We start from the raw sequence: 19,819 nt of genomic DNA, 5'->3' as shown, positions 1-19,819 counted from the left end.
GATCTTGTCCCAGAATTGCCACACTCCCACTGTCATGGTGTTGCAAGTAGTAATTGGACTCTTGCGTGATAGAGCATTTATCACTCTATTGCTAGCCCCCCGGCGGCATTGGATGTCAAATGTGAATCCCATCAACTTTGTCACCCATTTCTGATAATCGCTTCCGATAACCCGCTGCTCCAAGATGTATTTTAAACTTAGCTGGTCGGTTCGCACCAAGAACCTCCTCCCCATCAAATAAGGCCTCCATTTGAGCACTGCTTTTACGATAGCCATCAACTCCTTTTCATAGATTGACTTACTCCGAGCTTTGATTCCCAATGTGCTACTATAGTAAGCGATTGGTCTGTTTTCCTGCATCAACACCGCACCTAGCCCATACCCTGAGGCATCCGTTTCCACAATGAACAGTTTCTTGAAGTCATGCATAGCTAATACGAGCACGGTGGTCATAGCTGTCTTGAGTTGTTGGAATGCCTTGGTAGCCGCCTCGTTCCAGCAATAACAGTCCTTTCTAAGTTGGTCCGTTAAGGGAGTGGCGATTTCCGCGTATCCCTTAACAAATTTGCGGTAGTAACCCGTGAGTCCGAGAAATCCCCTCAATTCCCGTATGTTTCTCGGAGTGGGCTAGTCCAGCATCGCCTGAACCTTGGAAGCTTCAGCAGCCACTCCCTGGGCGGATATCTCATGGCCCAAGTATGAGACTTTTCGTTGCCCAAATGTGCATTTCTTTTGGTTGAGGAACAATTGATTTTTTTGTAATACCTCGAAGGCCAAATTGAGGTGGTTTTGATGAAGATCTTCACTGGGGCTGTAGATGAGGATGTCATCAAAGAAAACCAAAATGAATTTTCTCAGATACGGGTGAAATATATCATTCATTAAGGACTGGAAGGTCGCCGGGGCATTTGTAAGCCTGAAAGACATTACTTTGAATTCGTAATCCCCATCATGTGTGCGGAAAACGGTCTTGGGTATGTCCTGTGTCCGAACCCGAATATGATGGTATCCAGATCGGAGATCCAATTTGCTGAAAATAACAGACCCATGTAGTTCGTCTAATAACTCGTTAATCACCAGAATGGGGAATTTATCGGGAACGGTTGCCCGATTTAATGCCCGGTAGTCCACGCAGAACCGCCAAGACCCGTCCTTCTTTTTGACCAAAATCACCGGACTCGAATAGGGGCTGTTACTGACTTGAATAACCCCCGTAGTCAACATTTCTTGAATCAAACGCTCAATCTTGTCTTTTTGGTAGTGGGGATACCGGTAGGGACGAACACTAACCGGTGGGGTGCCGTCTTTTAGGACTATCTGGTGTTCAAGATGACGCCTAGGCGGTAGCTCCTTGGGTTCTTGAAAAATACATTTGAATTTATGGAGGATTTGAGTTAATAAAAGAGGTACCTCACTATGCATCTCGGTCTCGGTGTTACAAAATTCCACCACCATCCCTGCTCCTTCTCTCTTGAGTTCCCTTTCCAGTGTTCTTAGAGTGACACGAGATTTTCCCAAAGCAGCTTCCCCCTTCAATCTCACCATTTGACCCCCCACTTCGAATTCGATAGTCTGCTCCTTCCAGTTGGTTTGGGTGGTACCCAACATTTCTAGCCACTTCATCCCTAAGATGACATCCGCGCTTCCAAGTCTTAAAGGAAGGAACTCTTCAACAATATCAACTTCCTGGAGCTGCAACAGTATTCCCTTGCATACCCCTCTTCCCGCTTCGCTATCTCCTGTACCCATCCTAACTCCGTATGGTTTAGTATCCGTGATTGCAATTCCCAATTCTTCCACTACCCTTGAGGCTATAAAATTATGAGTTGCCCCCGGGTCGATGAGAGTAATTCCGGGTTTATCCCAAACCCTTCCTGTTAGCTTCATGGTTTTGGGCGAAGTTAATCCGACTATCGAATTAAGAGAGACTTCCACCGTATTGTTCACCTCCGTTGACTCCAGTCGAGCTTCCTGGTCTAGCCCTTCGTCAGGTGAAGGATCATGTTCCAGGTGGGGGTCTTCCTCTTCCACCAAGATAACGTTGATTTGAGACTTGCACTTGTGGCTTTTGTTCCACTTTTCATCACACTTGTAGCATAGACCCTTGGCTCGTTTCTCGTTGATTTGAGCTTCCGTTAATGGTCGTATTTCACCTAAGTTGCGTTTCCACGCACTAGGGTTTTTAACGGTAGTGGAAGTGTTAGGGGAATAAGAAGTAACGATGTTACCTCTTGAAGACAAGGTAGTGGAGCTTCTGGGTCCAGTTGTCCCAAACCCGCTGTTACTGTTGGGTTGATTTTTTTCTTCAATCTGTTGGGCTAGGTCCATAGCGCGGCCCAACTGTTCGGGAGTCCACATCCGCAGTTCCTTTCTGATGTTTGGTTTGAGGCCCCTTTTGAAGATCGCCATGTGTTAGGGGTGTCAAACCCAACAAATGAAGGGGTACAATAGACTCCAAATACACTGCTTTAATGCGCTGAAAAGTAGTACAAGGCAAGCAGGGTCGAACCACAGAGACACGGGACAAAAGTCTATACCTTTTTGCACAAGGTACTTTGGTCACAAATGGGGGTTTTGTTTGCAAAAGTCAAATAATGAAAATAACAATCTACTTTAAAAACATGCACAAAATAAAACAGATTTGTAAGCAAATTGTAAAAGTGCTTCCAGTTCTAGTTCTCAATGTTGCTGTTCAACTTGATTATGACTTGATGTAATTCATGATTGCTATTCTAAGTTGGTACTGAAAGATATTAACACGCTCTAACACCTCTCGCTTGCCAAATTATCTAACCAAAACACGCTCTTTGACTAGACCTAGCTTTACTAATTCAACCTAAACACTCTCTTAGATTGTATTGAAAAACTGCATTAAGTTTTGTACAAGCTTCCCAACGATGTTCATTTCTTCTCATACACGCGGAAGTGTGAAAACATGTGATATATGTTTTACAATAAGAAAACTTATTGCTTGTTACCAATTATTAACTTAATAGAACGATTAGGTGCCCTAAAAGTTAATTAACTGCACAAAAATTTAATTCATGAGAGTGGCCAATCAAACACAAATCAAATTCAAGGATTCTAGTTTAAACAAAAACATAATCACTAGAATAGAATCACAAATCAAACATCAAATCATATGCTTCAAGTCAAGCAATCAACATGTTTTGAACAAGAACTAGAAACTAGGGTTTCTTAGCCACACATGGCTAAGAACAAATCAAACAAGAATAAAGATGGAATTGGAATGTGTAATCCTTACAAAAATGAAATCCAAATGTTTGCAATGATTAAGTCTTCTCAAAAGCTCCAAGAATTCTCCCAAAATTGCCCTAGATCGCCAGAAACTGCTCCCAAAACCGTTCTTTCCTTCAAAATGACGTCTCCTCCTCTTTTATTAAAGTTCATGTGACTTGCCATAAGGCCATGCGTTTTTGGTATGGCCATGCCTTTTGCCCATGTGTTTTTGGCATGACCATTTGTCTTGACCATGTGTTTTTGGCATGACCCATGCTTTTTGCTAAAATTCCAAAAAGTCTTCACTGTTGACTCCATCTTTATGTTTTCTGCCATGGAATGACCTGTTCATCTTCTCTTCATGTTCCAAAGCTCTACGCTCCAAGCATCCAAGCATCCATGCATCCAAGATCCACGTTCCATGCTCTATAATGCCTGCAAAATAAATCAAAAATAGTGAAGTACCAGACACACTACTAGAAAAACAGCCTTTTACGACGCGCAAACCACGACGCTCATTGATCTATGTTACGCAAAAGAGATCGACATTAAAAAAGTGTCATCTCTTCAAAAAATTTAAGGATTTAGGTCACGCATTATTGCGTGCCCTTAATTTAGTGTTATAAGAAAAAAAATAAAAACACGGAGGGCACCGTATCTTAAGCGCACGTCGTCTGTGAGTGTCGCTTGATAATTTTAATGAACGCGCGTTCGTTTAGTAGATAGGGGGAAATGAAATCCCCAAAATTTTGAAAACCTGCCTTGTTCTTTTCTACCTTTTTTCTATCTTTCATCTTCACAATCGATTCTCTCCTCTCCCTCCTCTCCAATCCGCTTCTCCCCTACTCCTGACCTTACTTGTTAATCGTCTCATCGGATCTCTGCTCTAATGTCTCTCTGAAGATCAAGAAATTTCAAGCCCTAGTCTCCCTCTGAGGCAGAGACGAAAAGAGAAAGAAACATGAAGAATGCACCTATCGTTGTTACGACTTATGAGGCTTCTCAAAGCTTTTGATAAGAACACTGGCTCAGTTGCTTCTCAAAGCTTTTTATAAGCACCCCGTCGGCTTTACATACCGGAAATCGACCCACATCCTCAAATTAGGGTTTTTTTCATCCTTCAAATTACGACCCACATCCTCCATAGATCGATCCTTATTGCTTCATTTCTCACAAGAAATTGAACACTTTACATTCACAGGGCAACAAAATCAACTATTTCTGGAACTTGGGTTTCAGTTCCAATTGAAATTGAAGGGTTTCTGGTCACCATGATCAAAGGGTTAGGGTCTCGTTTGTCAATGAATGCTCACAGGGCCACGGAAGCTAGGGTTTTTGGGCAAAGCTAGAATCGATCTTGTCTCGTTCCTTCGGAATCACGAAGACGCTGATTTCCATGGAGTTCACGCGGACTATGGTTCAGAGAGTTCTAAATTAATTTATCTTCAAATCCTGTTTGGAGAACTTCTAGTGTACACTAATGAGCGTTGTGGAATAGATTGCATATCTGCTTTGGTAGTTTCCTTCCAAAAATGATGCTGTTCAAGTATTCTACAAACATTATATATGATTATTAATAAAATCATTTACTCCAAAATCATTATATATGTTGTTTACCTGTTTGATCTGTTTGTTCTTATTTCTCAGGAGGATTAAAAAACTGTTCGATATTTATGGCTACTGGCAAAGTCCGGACAAGCAGTTTCTCAAAGAACTTTCCAGCTGCACCTACCTCTTCTGTCCCTGGTCTCAAGTATGGACCAAATGGAACAATCTTTCTTTCATCAGGCATACCGGATCTTGATAGTAATCCCAATACCCCCTTTTTATATTTTATTAAAGCATCAGAACAAGTATGACAACAATTTCCTAATGGATGAATTGTTTCTGTAATATCTAGAGATTTTAGGTGGGGGATTCCATTTAGGAAGTCTGGTAATGATCATGGAAGACACTGAAGCACCTCATCATATGCTTTTGTTAAGGACTTTCATGTCTCAGGGACTAGTACACAACCAACCTGTTCTTTATGCAAGCCCAATCAAAAACCCTAGAGCCTTTCTTGGAACCTTGCCAATTACTTTAGTCCCCAAAGATGACAAATCTCGTAACACTGATGCAGAACAGGTACTACTTTACTTTTTCCTATTTTGCCCTTAGGAACATGCATCTTTCTCTTTACAACTACAACTGTATTAATGTAAATTCTGCCTTTTTATGAGCTTGTAGAAGGATTTGCGGATTGCTTGGCAATATAAGAAGTACCTTGGGGAAAATAAGCAACATAACGAGGAGCGAGGTAATTTTGTATCTTTTTATCCATTGTGGGGATTTTTAGTATAAAAAGTAAACATCTTTTGTGTTGTGATAATGTGATGCAGATGGGAAACCGTGTGGAGTGTTTTAGCCTTTTAGATTGTTCAAATCTTGATGGATTCCGAGATAGTTGTTCAAAGTTCATATCTCAATTTCCAAAGTACTGATGTTATTATTAGTAGTGGATTGATCTTATTAAACTTAAAAGTGGTCTTCTTCATTGACTCTTACACCTAATTTTCATAATTCTAATCAGGTATGATGGAAATATCACAAGTATAGGAAGAATTGCTATCCAATCATTTTGAAGCCTGTAGTGTTCGAGGGATATCAAATAGGCGGTGCAATCTGTGATGGAGCTACAGGGGCGACTGCCAAAACGCTTAAATTACCTCGTGAAGATGAGTTTTGGAGTAGGGGAATTAGTGCCTGTGCAATCTGTGATGGAGCTTCACCAATTTTTAAGGGTGAAGTTCTTGCTGTTGTTGGAGGAGGTGATACAGGAACTGAGGAAGCAATATATTTGACTAAATATGCAAGACATGTACATTTACTTGTACGCAGGGATCAATTAAAGGCCTCACAAGCTATGCAACACAGAATCTATTTGTTCAGGTATATATATATATATATATATATATATATATATATATATATATTTATTTTGTGTAAAAGTAAAATCATATATTTATGATTGTTCATATGTTATAAAAATAAAAATAGCCGAAGAGAACCAGAGGAACCTGATGATGCAACCAAGGGTAGGGATGTCTTTAATGAAAAGCCTCCTCCTGATGAACTTATGGCTGCATCAGATATTGGAAAGTCTGTTACAACATCTCTTCCAGAAAATGTGGTAAGTAGCCTACTTTTTGCTTTTAAAATGATTTATTTGATTTTAATAAATAATAATTAATATCCTTGATGATATATATATTTACCAGATTATGCACACAACATTTCACATATTATTTTTTTGTTTTTTGTATGCCAAGATTCAATTTTTAATATTTTTTTATACCTTGGCAAGATTTATTGACTTTCCAACTCTGTTACAACATAAGGAGTGTTGCCTTTCTAGACTGAATAGACCATCTAAACGAGACTAAATGACCATTAAAAATGCTAAAAATGAAAAAAAAAATACGAGTTATAAACTAACCTTTGGAACTGGATGAAAACCATCCTTTCTTCTTTGAATCTACTTTCTTATTTGTCTCTGCTTCATCATCATCTGTGCATCATTCCTCTGATTTTTGTTTATTCAACTACATTTATAAAGATCTTGTCATATTTTTTTATGTTTTTTTTACTTTTCAGCTCTAGTGGAAGCTCTGTCTGCATTAGTTCTTGTTGTTCTGTTTTTTGGTTCAAAAATTTGGAACTGCAAGAGCGAGCTTTTTGTTCTCACCTATTATGAGTGCATGGACATTGACTACTCCTTTTATTGGAATTTACAACATCATATATCATTACCCTTCTATTTTCAAGGCAATATCTCCACATTATATCTATCAATTCTTCTCAAGGAATGGCCATGAGGGATGGTTGTTGCTTAATGGTATGGTCCTTTGCATAACAGGTAAGAGCTTTCTTCCTTTTTTTTTTTTTTTTTTTTCTTTTTTTAATTTTTTTCTGTTAAATTTCTGGATGGATAAATGATATTTGTCTCTTGAAAGTAATGAATGAACATATAGACTGGTTATTTATTGAGTAAATGACCATTTTACCCTTCTACCTAGAAGTGATGCTCAATAGAGGTTAAGTGTTTTTGAATTGAAGGTTTAAATGATAAAAATTACTATTTTTTGTTGAGAAAACTACAAAATTGGTTTTGGTCCCTGAAAGATTTGAAATGACTGTTTTGCCCTTTTAATTTATTTTTTTTTGTTTTTTCATATTTGTTTTAATATTTTATTAATTAAAAGTAAAAGGGAAAAATAGTCATTTCAACTTTCTTAGGACCAAAACCATAGGAATTTCTTGATTTTAGAACAAATCAATAAGAGTATGTTACTATTTTTTGCATTCAACTCTCTAAATAAATGATTATTTATTTTTTAGATAGTGTTTTACCTCCTCAAGTTTTGATCATTAATTTGATTGCTAAGTGTGCTCATAAGGGCACAGAAGTTAGCTTATAGTTCTCTTTCTGCTTTTCTACTCTTTTAATCCCAATCTGTCCTAACTATTTCTCTACGCCTGTTCATACTACTTCTTAAGGTATGGGCAATTGCAGATTCTAGACGACAAGGCTTTCTTGGCTTCAAAGAGTTTATTACTACAATGCAGGTAGTTTTTTTAGCTTTATCTTCTTTCTCTTCTATCCACCATTTCTGTATACATGACCCTTTTCGGTGTGTGTGGTGATTGTAGTTGATTTCTATGGCACAAGTAGGACACACATTAAGTAGCGACCTCTTAAATTCTGATGGTAAGTAGTGTAACCACATCATCTTTTCTTTACACTTTTAACATGTAAATATGTAATATTTTAACCTTTGATTACCTTTCTTGTGTTCATGTTATCTTACAATGCAGTTGATTATGAAAATTTGAAACCACCTGTTATGGATAGTCTGGATGTCTTACTAGCTGTATGTATACCTTTCTCTCACCTCAGCTATATGCATGCCACTATGAGCCTAAAAACAAAATATATTTCTTGAAAGTTAACATGTTTGTTAATGTATGCAGAAGAAAAAGCGTCCAAAAAGTGATCCTTAAACTAATGGTAGTCCTGCAGTTGAAATAGAAAACTCAGATCCTGATGTTATGGGGCCTCAAAAGGTTTACAACATTTATTGTGTTCATTATTTAAAGACATCATTTAAGCTTCATTTATATAAAGAATTAAAGATACATTTGATTATAATCAAGACTAAGGGAGACTTGTAATCATGTTCGACATTCCTTTCCAGTAAGAAACAAAGTTGTATGATTATTTGTTAGTTTTATAGGAATGTATAACACATGTTAGCAATGTATTATTTTTGTTTAACATTTGAATGATTCTTTGTATGACATTATAATTTGTGCAATTTATTTTATATTATGCAATGGATTGTATTTTTTGTATATGGTATTTTATTTCTGTTATAAGAAATTAAATGAAAATTTAATTTAAAAATTAATAAATATATAAATTGTTTTTTTTTAAACATTTAAATTTACGATACGCAAAAATGTATGTCATCTTCATTTATGACATGGCCTTTCTTGACAGGGGCTTTCTTGATACGCATTGCGTGTCATTAACACGCGCGTCGTAAGGTTACGACACGCGAATGCGTGTCGTCTTCCTTTATGACAGGGCCATCCTTGATACGCATTGCGTGTCGTAACCGCGCGTCGTAAATGCGCGTCGTAAATGCGCGTCGTCTATAGACGACGCGCAAAAGCGCATCGTCTCTCTTTATGACAGGGCCTTCCTTGACACACATTTACGCGTCGTCTGAGCGTTTTACGACGCGCAATGAGCGTCGTAAAAGGCCTTTTTTCTAGTAGTGACATTCTTAATGAAATATGTAATTGCCCTAATAATCAACTAAATGCAAGAATTATGAAGTAGAATGCTATAAAAAGACGGAAATAAACATGCAAAATAGGTGCATAAAATGCACCTATCACCATGGCTACCCTCTTCGGTATCTCTTCATCCAGGGACACCGACAAATCGATGAAACGTTGTATGTAGTCGCCAGTGGTACCTGTCTGTTCAATTGAAGCCCATTGTTCGAACAAATCTCCTCCCTGAATTGATCGGAACTTCTGCAAGAACAAGACCTTCATCTCCTCCCAAGTCTCAATTGGTTTCTGTTTATTAGACCATCGGTACCATGCGAGCGCATCCCCGTTGAGGCTTAGAACCGCCGCTTCCACCTTTTCTTCATTCACAAGCTGGTAAATCGCGAAATAGCGTTCAGCTTATAGTATCCACCCATTCGGATCGGTACCATCAAATGTGGTCATGTCCACTTTCCAATGTTTGTACTCAAAGCGCCCTCTCCCTTGGTTCGCTCCATCAAACGAACCAAAAACCAATTCTGGACCATCGCAGCCTGGACCGCCGGAACCGCCGCTTCCGCTGCCTCCTGGGCCACTATTGTTATTTTGTGAGTTAGACCCCAGAGTAAGTGTTCCTGAGTTAGGCGTCTCCATTCCCTTCCCACGATCCATCTTCTCCAGCTTCCCTAGCAGAGCATCCAGCTTTCTCATCATCTCATTCTGCATGATCTTGTTGTCTTCAATCGCTCTAGCTTGCTGTTGGTTTACCAATTTCTGTTGTTGTTGTTCATCCAAGATTCTTCCTAGGTTTTCTTCTACTGTCTCTAACCTCTTATCTGCTGGAACATTCTTCTATGGAGCAACCATGCTCTGATACCAATTGATAGATCCAAGGTGGATCTATATAAGAGACAATGAAAGAAACACAGAAAAGACTGAAATGATTCAAATTTGTATTGATAATCCCAGTTTTCGAGATCTGGGTATCTCCAAGAAGAAACAAGTTCTTTACACAATTCTTAGCTAGAAAATAAAGGAGAGCAATAAGGCCTACTTATACTCACAGCCTGGACCAAAATGACAGAGAATTACATACGACCCAAAAGTTGTCCCCCTCCCAACAACAAGGACAACCTGCAGGGGATAATGGTCACGACATGACTAACAAACAAAATATCAGTGACACTCCCCCTACCTGCAAGCTAATTGGAAGATGCTTTGGTAGTGGTCACCCCTCTTGGCTTGTGGGACCTCCTATGGTAGACCAGCAGGGCTTCGTGCTTGCTTCGTGCTTATCTATATGAATAGTATTACACCAAATGTGGTGTTATATTATTCATCTCTCAAAATGGAGATGAACTTTGCGTTTTCGGTTTTAGTCATTTTGTTTATATATTTATACATTTCTAGTTTATTTTTACCTACTAATTATAATTTAAATGTAATATTTAATACTTATAATATTTTGTTATATATTAATTAGTTATAAATATAAACTTTGTTTTTTGTTCATCAAATTCTTATAAAAAATTAAATACATATTAAAATTTTAAAAAACGATAATGTATTGTATAAAAGCATATAAGTGTGTTATAAATATAATCTTACAATACATTGGAAGAATAGAATATACTATGCACTCAAAGGCCTGAATTGGTTTTTTTAGGGACCATATCAAGGACATTCTCATTCCTTTTTTTTTTTTGGAAAAATAAAAGAAGATTTTCCTTTTCCTATATATGACCTAATCATTTTTTCTTAATAATAAAGTTTGGTTAGGTGAAAAGTTGAATTTTGAAATTTTAAATAAACAATCCCCCGTCCGCTTCGCACTCACTCGCACACACACACACATAAAATAACCATGATGACATAATGGAATTTTTGGAGAACATTCCACATGGACACAAAACAAGAGTTGTTTTGTTACTAGGTCAATCAGTTTTTAGAAAATATATTAAATTACCTTTATTGAGAATAGCTAAGAATATTGTCCGTATTTTATCACTACAATCTTGGAAATGGTATGGGAATTTCCAAGATTGGAATATAGGAATTTATCTAAAATGCAGCTCCAATGATCCTCAATTCTCCAAAATAAAACTCCCTAATAATTTGTTAAGAATATTTTTTTAAGATAAAAATCATATATCCTTTTCAATTGAAACTTTGGTAAAGATCTAAACTAGGACTCTATGATTCTAATAGAGATCTAAAGCAATAAGAGAATTCTGATTTTTGTTTTGTTTTGTTTTTTTTAACAATTTTTGGAATGGAAGCAGGATATCATATTGGTCTTCCTCAAAACAGCTGCCTTTTTAACTTATTTTCAAAGGTATAAACTATAAAGTCGAAATCAGAAATTAAATTTTAGAGCTCAAAGATTTAAAAAAAAAAGTAAAAAAAAGAAAGAAACAAAAACATTTTCTTTATAAAACAATTAATAAGAGACATTTTAAAAGGAAATAAAATTCCATTATTTATACGGAGAGAAATATATGAATCAAATAAAACTCAAACAAAAAAGAATTTTATAATCAACAATCAAATAGTTCATGAATCACTCAATCATATTTGATCTACAGGTTAGACAAATTATTCAGTAATAGAAGAAGAAATAAAACATAAGATTGATAAAAGAAACATAATCAAATATGAAATAACAATAATGAATAAAAAGAGTAACACCAAGAATAATAATAATAAAAAATAATATTGCAGAATCATCCCAAATTTTTTCAAAATAATAAAAATAAAAATATTGAATAATAGTTAAATTTTTCGTTGAAAAAACATATATGGATGAATTTCTATGTATCATTGATATATGCATAATCTCTCAACAACATTTCATCGAATCAACAATTTTTTTTTATTGATAATGATAAATACATTAACAGTAATGAAACAAATTAAGAAAATATTAATAAGTCTCCTACAATCCTTCTTCTTTTAATAAATTTAGAGTTACAAAGTCTTATTGTAGACCTTCGTCTTCACGAGGAGTTGTTGAAACAGACTCCATCGCTTGGCGTTGTCACTATCGCTTTGCGTTGTCACTATATGTTGAACTTCTAATGCCTTCGATAAGAGATTTTACAATGCAATAGGATTGATTGAAGTTTTTGGTCCATTAACATTTCCTTCTTATTGAAGTTTTTGGTCCATTAACCTTTCCTTCCTACACCCAGAATAAATGCTTCCCTACTGTGGGTGGGTTCATTATGTCGTTTGCCTTCAGCTAGTTGAAAACTATCCATTTATATAGATGAACTAATCATATTTTTTAGATGGAATCCAGTTCAACGACTTTAGTGAAAATGATGGCCTTGCTCTCCCTAAAAATCTCAACTACCCAAGGCTAAGGTGGATTTGTCAATTGCGGTGTTTTTGGCAATGATCATAATAGTTATGGCCTTTGCTCAAACCTACTTGATCAGAAAGATAAGGCGCTTTGATTAAAATTAAGTTCCCGAATATAAAAAATAAAGATCTTAGGTTTCAAAATCCCTAGATATAGCCTTGCATTAAGGCACATTTCAGGAGTGAAAGGTCATAGGGCTCATAGACATTCTATAATTTTTTATCTTTCCTTTACAGTAATAGTGGGATCATATATCTTTTTTTTCTTCGAATTTGGCAAAGTGAGAACATTGCTGGTTCCAGAATAGCCAAGTCAAGTCAATTGTCAAGATTTCACTTTTTATCATACAACAACTAGATTGACTCCTTAACCTTGAGTTTTTATCAACTCTGTATGGTTGTAGTTTTGTTGCCTATATAGTCATCATTTTATTTTTATTACTTTTGGTTGAGTTTTTGTAATATTTTGCATTATACAAAACCCAAAATATTTCGTTAGGTATGATCTCCAAGTACTCAAATCGAAACCACTTTGAAAAACTTAAAGCCAATTTGGATTTCTAAAATTTAGTTAAATAATGAGTTTATTTTGAATCCAAACCGGATATTGAAAGCCAAGGTTCAAATATTGTTTTTCCTATTAACACAAAAGGATATAAGTATAGATATACTCATATACAACCACATCGTACAAGCTTTTGTCGTGAATTATTGATGTGAAGGTATCTAAAAGAAATAACAATAGCATATTCTATGACATTAGAGAATTAGGGTTCCAAATGATTATTTAATTCAAAGAGAGGGAAAAAGAGCATCTTCAAGATTCTTCCTCTGCCCACAACAATTAAACCAAAAACATTAACTTTGCTTCTTATTTCCTCATATTTCCTTACGTTTTCCAATACCCAATTCCCCAAATTTCGATTCGAAATCATCAATTTCTGATTTCCACCCACCCACCCACCTTCATACAGAGATGAGACCAGTAGGTGAATTGGCAATTTCATCATCTTCATGGTTGCCGACATCCCACAATTCAGTCCCAACCTCACCGTCGTTCACTTCTTCCTCATCTTCGCGGCCTGTTTATATGAACTATGCTTTACTCTCTGCACTCGCTGCTTTCGCTCTTGCGCAGTCCATTAAGGTCTTCACCACCTGGTACGGTTTAGTTAATTTCGATCATTCAGGCCCGAATCTAGTTTTAATTGTATGCGAAAACTACGTCTGGATGATGATCTTTGTCTATTCGGTTGCTTGTTTAATCCGCCAATCTTGGTTTTCGTATCTAGCGAGTTGATAGAGACTCGTTTGTTGTTATCCGAGACTGTGAGCTCAGCTTTACGTCATGAATCACCTACTTTGTTAATTCGTGATGAATAAGTTACCCGATTTATTCGTGTTCGTGAAAAAGAAACAGAAGCTAAGAGTCTCTTATATCGATTTGGTAGATATGCAGGTTTAGGGAACATCGTTGGGATCTTAAGCAACTCATCGGATCTGGTGGCATGCCTTCATCCCATTCTGCAACAGTCACTGCTCTTGCGGTTGCTGTTGGTTTACAAGATGGCCTTGGTGGTTCTTCCTTCGCAACTGCACTCATCATAGCTTGTATTGTATGAATTATCATCTCTCTCTTCCTCTTCATCGTTTCTACTGTTCTATTGTATGGTTGTCGGTTTGATAATTATTTTCAAATTGGAAATTTGTGTCAGGTAATGTATGATGCAACTGGTGTAAGATTGCAAGCTGGGCGTCAAGCAGAGGTTTGTTTGATTTCTTATAAAAATTAAATTTTTATGAATTATTATGGTATAAAGATATCATCTCTTTATGTGTAAAATTGGAAAAAATTTAGGTTTTGAATCAAATCGTATACGAACTTCCAGCTGAACATCCTTTAGCTGAGAGCATACCTTTACGTGAACTTCTTGGGCACACCCCTCCTCAGGTCTGTTTTCATAAAGGGTATATTCGTCATTTTTATGTGAAGATTCATCTTTATTTACATACTTTTCGTAGGTTATTGCTGGTGGGTTGCTGGGCACGATGACAGCAACAATCATTTACTTGATCTCTTATTCTGGTAGTTCTGCTTGAGCTCTGGTAATATATATAATATATGCATCTTGAATGAATGATTCCAATTCCATAGTAGTGAAAATCAAAATGTGAATGTGAGATGGTGTTTTTTTATTTTTTAATCTTGTTATATGTAAAATGACACTCTTTTTATGTAGATGTGCTTTTAGTGACCATTTAATTTGTTGTTTGAGAGTATATATGATGTGGTGAAAGGATTATGTTGTTGGACTTTTTTAAAGAAATTAGATGCCAATGCTCTGTCTTGTTTTAGCGATGGAAACATATTACATAATGGTCGATTTATGATGTATTTATTATTAACAAGTGTTTTGGGGTGCTTGAACGTGAATTATTTGACATAAAATAAACAGAATTAGATAATCAACTCTAATAATACAGGATGTTTTGTTTGAAGTTGTAATAATCAGATGATCTTTGATGTATTTTATTATTTAATAAAAGGATGTTATAATAAAAGAAGGTTATAGATCAAATGATTAGAAGTATATATATATATTCCTGTGTGGATAGTCGAATTATTTAAATTTAAAATATTAAAATGTATATTTATCAATTATTATAGTATTTTTTACATATTATCTACGACTAATTTGTAATAATGTTACCTATAGGCTCATAAACTATTAAACTATGGCTTTTTTTAACAGCTTTTTTGACAATAAATAACAAAAAGGACTTGCAATTGTTTATATATTTGATAATTTAGCCGGTAAACATATCATTGACTGCCGAGAGATAGAATATAATGAGTTATTCACAAATATGATAAAAAAAAACTATTTTTTTTTTTCTTTCTTAAATGACTTTTTGTAATTTAATTTTATTATCTTAATCTTTGAGAAGACCGATTGGTAGTTGGGAAGAATTAAAGCAATTGATCTTGAAACATATTTCTTCTTATCAATCAATTTCTTAAGTAAAATCTTCACCTGTCACATTTCTTCTTAGATGAAAGTTAGTCGGTAGAGAAGTTAGAAAACTATTAAAAGAGTTATATTTAGATTTTTCTAACCATTTTTTTTTTCTTAAACTGGTTTTGCTATTTTACAGAAGAAAAGAACACCCTGCTCGGTTTAAAAAATCGATTTTTGTATCACTGGATTGTGGTTTGTCGCCTCTTTGGTCCAACACATATGGAGCCGCCCAATTGTTTGAGAAAACTATATTAAAGATTTAAAGTAAAGCAGAGTTCTTGAACTCATTTCATATTTAGGGCCTGAAACAAATGATAGGTCCGAGTTTTGACAATTGATTTGTTCTCTGCCTTTTTCAAAATAATAATAATAATAATAATAATAATAATAATAATAATAATAATAATATTAAAATGAAAATGTTTTTTTTTCTTTTTATATATATTTTTTATTTTTTATTTTAAACCTAGGTGTTTAACGGCTTAAATTTTATTTTAAATAACAATTTTGTTTAATTTCTTTGTCTTATAGATACTAATTATTAGAAAACCATTTTCACACTTCCTTCTTCACTTATCTCAACTATTTTTTCCAAAACTTCATTATAGATCCTGAGTTTCCAAGTACTTAAAATATTTTGTTAGAATTTTCAAGGAAAAAGAAACTGTCCTTATACTAATATACAATATGATATTTTAAGAGTTAAGACAAGTATTTTAATTAACTTTTACTTGAATAATAATGATGTTAAGATCGAGATTTTGTCTAAGTTGTGATCGTAAGATCGGATCAAAATTGTTATTCCAAAAAAAAAGTTCGGATGAAAATTATAATATTCTACCAAAATGAAGTAGTCTTCAAATTTGCTCACACGGTCTTAGTCTCTACAATAGTCATTATGACATGATATTGATTAAGACATCGAAGATGGAGTTAACTTTAACTTTTTAAGCATGAATTACATTTCTTATTGGTGTAAACAACAAAAATTAGAAATAAATCATCTTAAAAAAAGAGAAACAAGATCATCAAGATCAAGTACAACTAAACACATAAATACAAAGAGAATGACATGAGTGTCACGATATTCTGCCTAATTCGAAATGAATGAATGAAATGATGATGTTTTATGAAAGTTCTTGCAAGATATGATGCTTGATTTCAAGTTAAATAGATGAATTTTTAAACCTTGCCTATATAATAAAGAATAAAAATATGAGATCGGATCAGGTTAACATCTTAATATCATAGTCGAGATCCTAAGATTCCAATATATATTACTTAAGATATATCCTAACGTGATCGATTGTTTTTATTTTATATGATTTTAAAATGATAAAAAATGAGATCTTAATGACCATAGAAATAACTATCGGTTAACTTATCATACATACTTATAAAGCTAACATTTTTTCTTGAATCTCATGCATTTGAAACCCCCATTCTTTTTCCTTTCACCACATTCATTTGAAACTCCCATGACTTTTCAATTTTCTTATAATAATAATTATAATTTGGTAATTAGGTTAAATAAATATCAAATCTAAAGTGTATTCATATATAAACTAAATTTCAATATTAAAATAATATCTTTAATTCTACTTATAAAATTATGTTTTTTAACTTTTAACATATTATACTTAATTTATTAGTTTTAATATATTGTTGGATGTAAACCATTATCATTTTAAAGGTATAATTTTTGAATAATTTGTATAAAATAATCAAATTATTAATTAAAATATAACATTATAGGCTCAACTTAAATATAAATTTTATTTAACTTAAACAACCCAAAGATTATTTTATAAATCGTTAAAAGTGATAAATTGTAGTGTCTTTCTAATAATGATTGTAAGTTGGTTAATAAGGTTAAATAAATATCAAACCTAAAGTGTAATCATAAATAGACTAAATTTCAATTTTAAAATAATATCTTTACTTTTATTTATAAAGTTATGTCTATAAATTTTAACATATTATACTTAATTTATTAGATTTAAAATGTTGTTGCATGTAAACCATTATAAGTTTAAAACTATAATTTTTGAATAGTTTTGACAAAATACTTAAATTGTTAATTTAAATATAACATTACAGTGTCAACTTAAATATAAATTTTAGTTCCACTAAAAAAACCAAATAATATTTTATAAATAGTTAAAAGTGATAAATTATAGTGATAAATGCAAAAACTAAATTGTAATATCAGTTTAACTAAAATATTCCCTAAATATATTTATATAATCGTTAAAAATTTTAAAATAAGTAACTTAAAATAACTTATAATAACAATAGTTAAAAATAACTCTATATAAATGATTATAATGTTACCTTTATAATCAAAAAATAATGTTTGATGTTTTAAATAATTATAATGATAGAAATTAAAACATTAAGCAAATAAAATTTAAAAAATTAGTTAAATATAACAACTATAAATAATATTAAACCATATATAATATTTAAATTTATTGATGTGTAACTCGCTAGTAGAAGTCATTCAAATGATTGAGATTATGATGTTATAATAGATTTATATATTATCATATAATTCAAAATAATCAATATATTATATCAAATTAATATATGAATTATTATATCAAATTTAACAACAACGTTAGTGTTATATTTTAAAAAATATATATTTGTAAAGACTTCAACTATATAGGTGTTTCTGCGCATTACAATGTCAACTAAAATATAAATTTCAGTTCCATTTAAAAAAAACTAGAGAATATTTTGTAAATAGTTAAAAGTGATGAATTGTAGTTATAAAAGCAAAAACTAAATTGTAATTTCAATTTATCTAAAATATTTCTTAAATATATTTTTATAATTGTTAAAAGTTTCCAATTAAGTAACTTAAAATAACTTACAATAACAATAGTTAAAAACAACTCTATATAAATGATTATATTGTTAGCTTTAAAATAAAAAAACAATGTTTGATGTTTTAAATAATTATAATGATATAAATTAAAACATTAAGCAAAATAAATTTAAAAAAATTAATTAACAATAAAAACAACTATATATAACATTAAATCATATATTATATTTAATTTTATTCATGTCTAAGTCGCGGGTAGAAGTCATTCAAACGATTGAGATTATGAAGTTATAGTAAATGTATATATTATCATATAATTCAAAATAATTAGTATATTATAACAATTTAGTATATACAAATTATTATATCAAATTTAACAACAACGTTATTGTTATATTTAAAAAATCATATATTTGTAAACACTTCAACTATATAGGTGTTTCTGCGCAACGCGCGGGCATTCACCTAGTATATAATAATCTTTAACGTATCTCACATCGTCGAAGTGATATGGCTTATAAAGCGTTATATCTGTTTGAGTCTTATTTGTCTCCACAAAGGCAAGGGCTCTTTTAAAAATCTATATATTAAATTAGAGGAAAATTTGACAAAAAACAACTGTTGGAATAACAGTTCTTCCGTCCTAGAGTCCCTAAGTCACATGCTTCGATCCTACACATGCATGTGCAAAATATATTAAGTTATAAGTAGTTATTTTTGTATCTTCTAGCAAAAGTTAATTAATTGTTCCAAATTAAAACATCAAGTGGATGATAAATGATCCAGGTTGAGTTTTGATGATGACGGGTAAAACTTTAATCCAAGTTAAAAGATGTTGATCTATACTATCTTTTGTCGTTATTACTTAATTTATATATAATTACAAAACCGATGCGAATAAAAATAATGATTTATTTTTTAATAAACGGTTTAGACCGGTGTTATAATATAGAGTTATTTGAATTAACTAGTTGTGAGACCCGTATAATATACAAGTTGATTAAAACAAAATGTTAAGTACGAACGATTAAATATAAATTTTATTTGAATTTGAAATTGAAATAAATGAAAATTATGAGAAAAAGACATGCAAAGAATAAATTAATTAAAATTATGTGTTTAGTGTATACTAAATGAGTTAATTATAACAAAATATTAAACATAAAGGTTTAAACTGTAAATTTATTTGGAATTGAATTTGAAATTTGAAATTTAAAATTTAAAATTTGATAATTATTATGGTAGGTTTAATTTATGGAAAGTAAATTAATGATATATTGAAAATGAAAATTAAAGTAATGACAAGTGGAAAATAAATATATCTCAAATTATGACAAAATGACATGTGGCTAATTTTATGAGAGAAGGACATGTGACAAAGTCATTTTCATTTATTATAGTAGATATCAACGTATTACGTATCCAACCAAAATTCTAAATTTTGCTTATATTAGCAAGTCATTTTCAAATTTCTCCACGTTACAACAACAGAATTATAACAACGATTTAGGCCATTGGTTGTTAACTTGTTTTTGCCCAT

At 32.8% G+C, this 19,819-nt stretch overlaps 3 protein-coding genes across 3 annotated transcripts; 2 read left to right on the top strand and 1 right to left on the bottom strand.

Moving 5' to 3' along the window:
• Positions 1 to 627: 627 nt before the first annotated feature.
• LOC111906273 (uncharacterized) lies at positions 628 to 2,409 on the bottom strand. Its single transcript, XM_023902035.1, has one exon. The coding sequence runs from the start codon at positions 2,407 to 2,409 to the stop codon at positions 628 to 630; it is 1,782 nt and encodes a 593-aa protein (XP_023757803.1).
• A 2,504-nt stretch (positions 2,410 to 4,913) lies between these two features.
• LOC128133356 (elongator complex protein 4-like) lies at positions 4,914 to 5,864 on the top strand. The gene is made up of 5 exons (XM_052770750.1): positions 4,914 to 5,046; positions 5,141 to 5,367; positions 5,470 to 5,577; positions 5,622 to 5,716; positions 5,813 to 5,864. The coding sequence occupies exons 1-5, from the start codon at positions 4,914 to 4,916 to the stop codon at positions 5,862 to 5,864; spliced, it is 615 nt and encodes a 204-aa protein (XP_052626710.1).
• A 7,163-nt stretch (positions 5,865 to 13,027) lies between these two features.
• On the top strand, positions 13,028 to 14,781 carry LOC111906267 (uncharacterized). Its single transcript, XM_023902028.3, has 5 exons — positions 13,028 to 13,587; positions 13,886 to 14,042; positions 14,142 to 14,192; positions 14,285 to 14,377; positions 14,449 to 14,781. The coding sequence occupies exons 1-5, from the start codon at positions 13,403 to 13,405 to the stop codon at positions 14,524 to 14,526; spliced, it is 564 nt and encodes a 187-aa protein (XP_023757796.1). The 5' UTR covers positions 13,028 to 13,402; the 3' UTR covers positions 14,527 to 14,781.
• The last annotated feature ends 5,038 nt before the right edge of the window (positions 14,782 to 19,819 follow it).

The sequence above is a fragment of the Lactuca sativa genome, chromosome 4 (assembly GCF_002870075.4).
Source record: "Lactuca sativa cultivar Salinas chromosome 4, Lsat_Salinas_v11, whole genome shotgun sequence".
Classification (NCBI taxonomy): Eukaryota; Viridiplantae; Streptophyta; class Magnoliopsida; order Asterales; family Asteraceae; genus Lactuca; species Lactuca sativa.
Note: the sequence above shows the minus strand (reverse complement) of the source record. Positions and strands in the feature narration are given on the sequence as shown.

Coding starts and splice junctions, on each gene's coding strand:
- LOC111906273 (XM_023902035.1), bottom strand. CDS start 2,409: ATGGCGATCTTCAAAAGGGGCCTCAAACCAAACATCAGAAAGGAACTG.
- LOC111906267 (XM_023902028.3), top strand. CDS start 13,403: ATGAGACCAGTAGGTGAATTGGCAATTTCATCATCTTCATGGTTGCCG. Junction 14,043..14,141: donor CACTCATCATAGCTTGTATT/GTATGAATTATC, acceptor AATTTGTGTCAG/GTAATGTATGATGCAACTGG. Junction 14,378..14,448: donor TTGGGCACACCCCTCCTCAG/GTCTGTTTTCAT, acceptor TACTTTTCGTAG/GTTATTGCTGGTGGGTTGCT.
- LOC128133356 (XM_052770750.1), top strand. CDS start 4,914: ATGGCTACTGGCAAAGTCCGGACAAGCAGTTTCTCAAAGAACTTTCCA. Junction 5,368..5,469: donor GTAACACTGATGCAGAACAG/GTACTACTTTAC, acceptor ATGAGCTTGTAG/AAGGATTTGCGGATTGCTTG. Junction 5,578..5,621: donor ATCCATTGTGGGGATTTTTA/GTATAAAAAGTA, acceptor AATGTGATGCAG/ATGGGAAACCGTGTGGAGTG.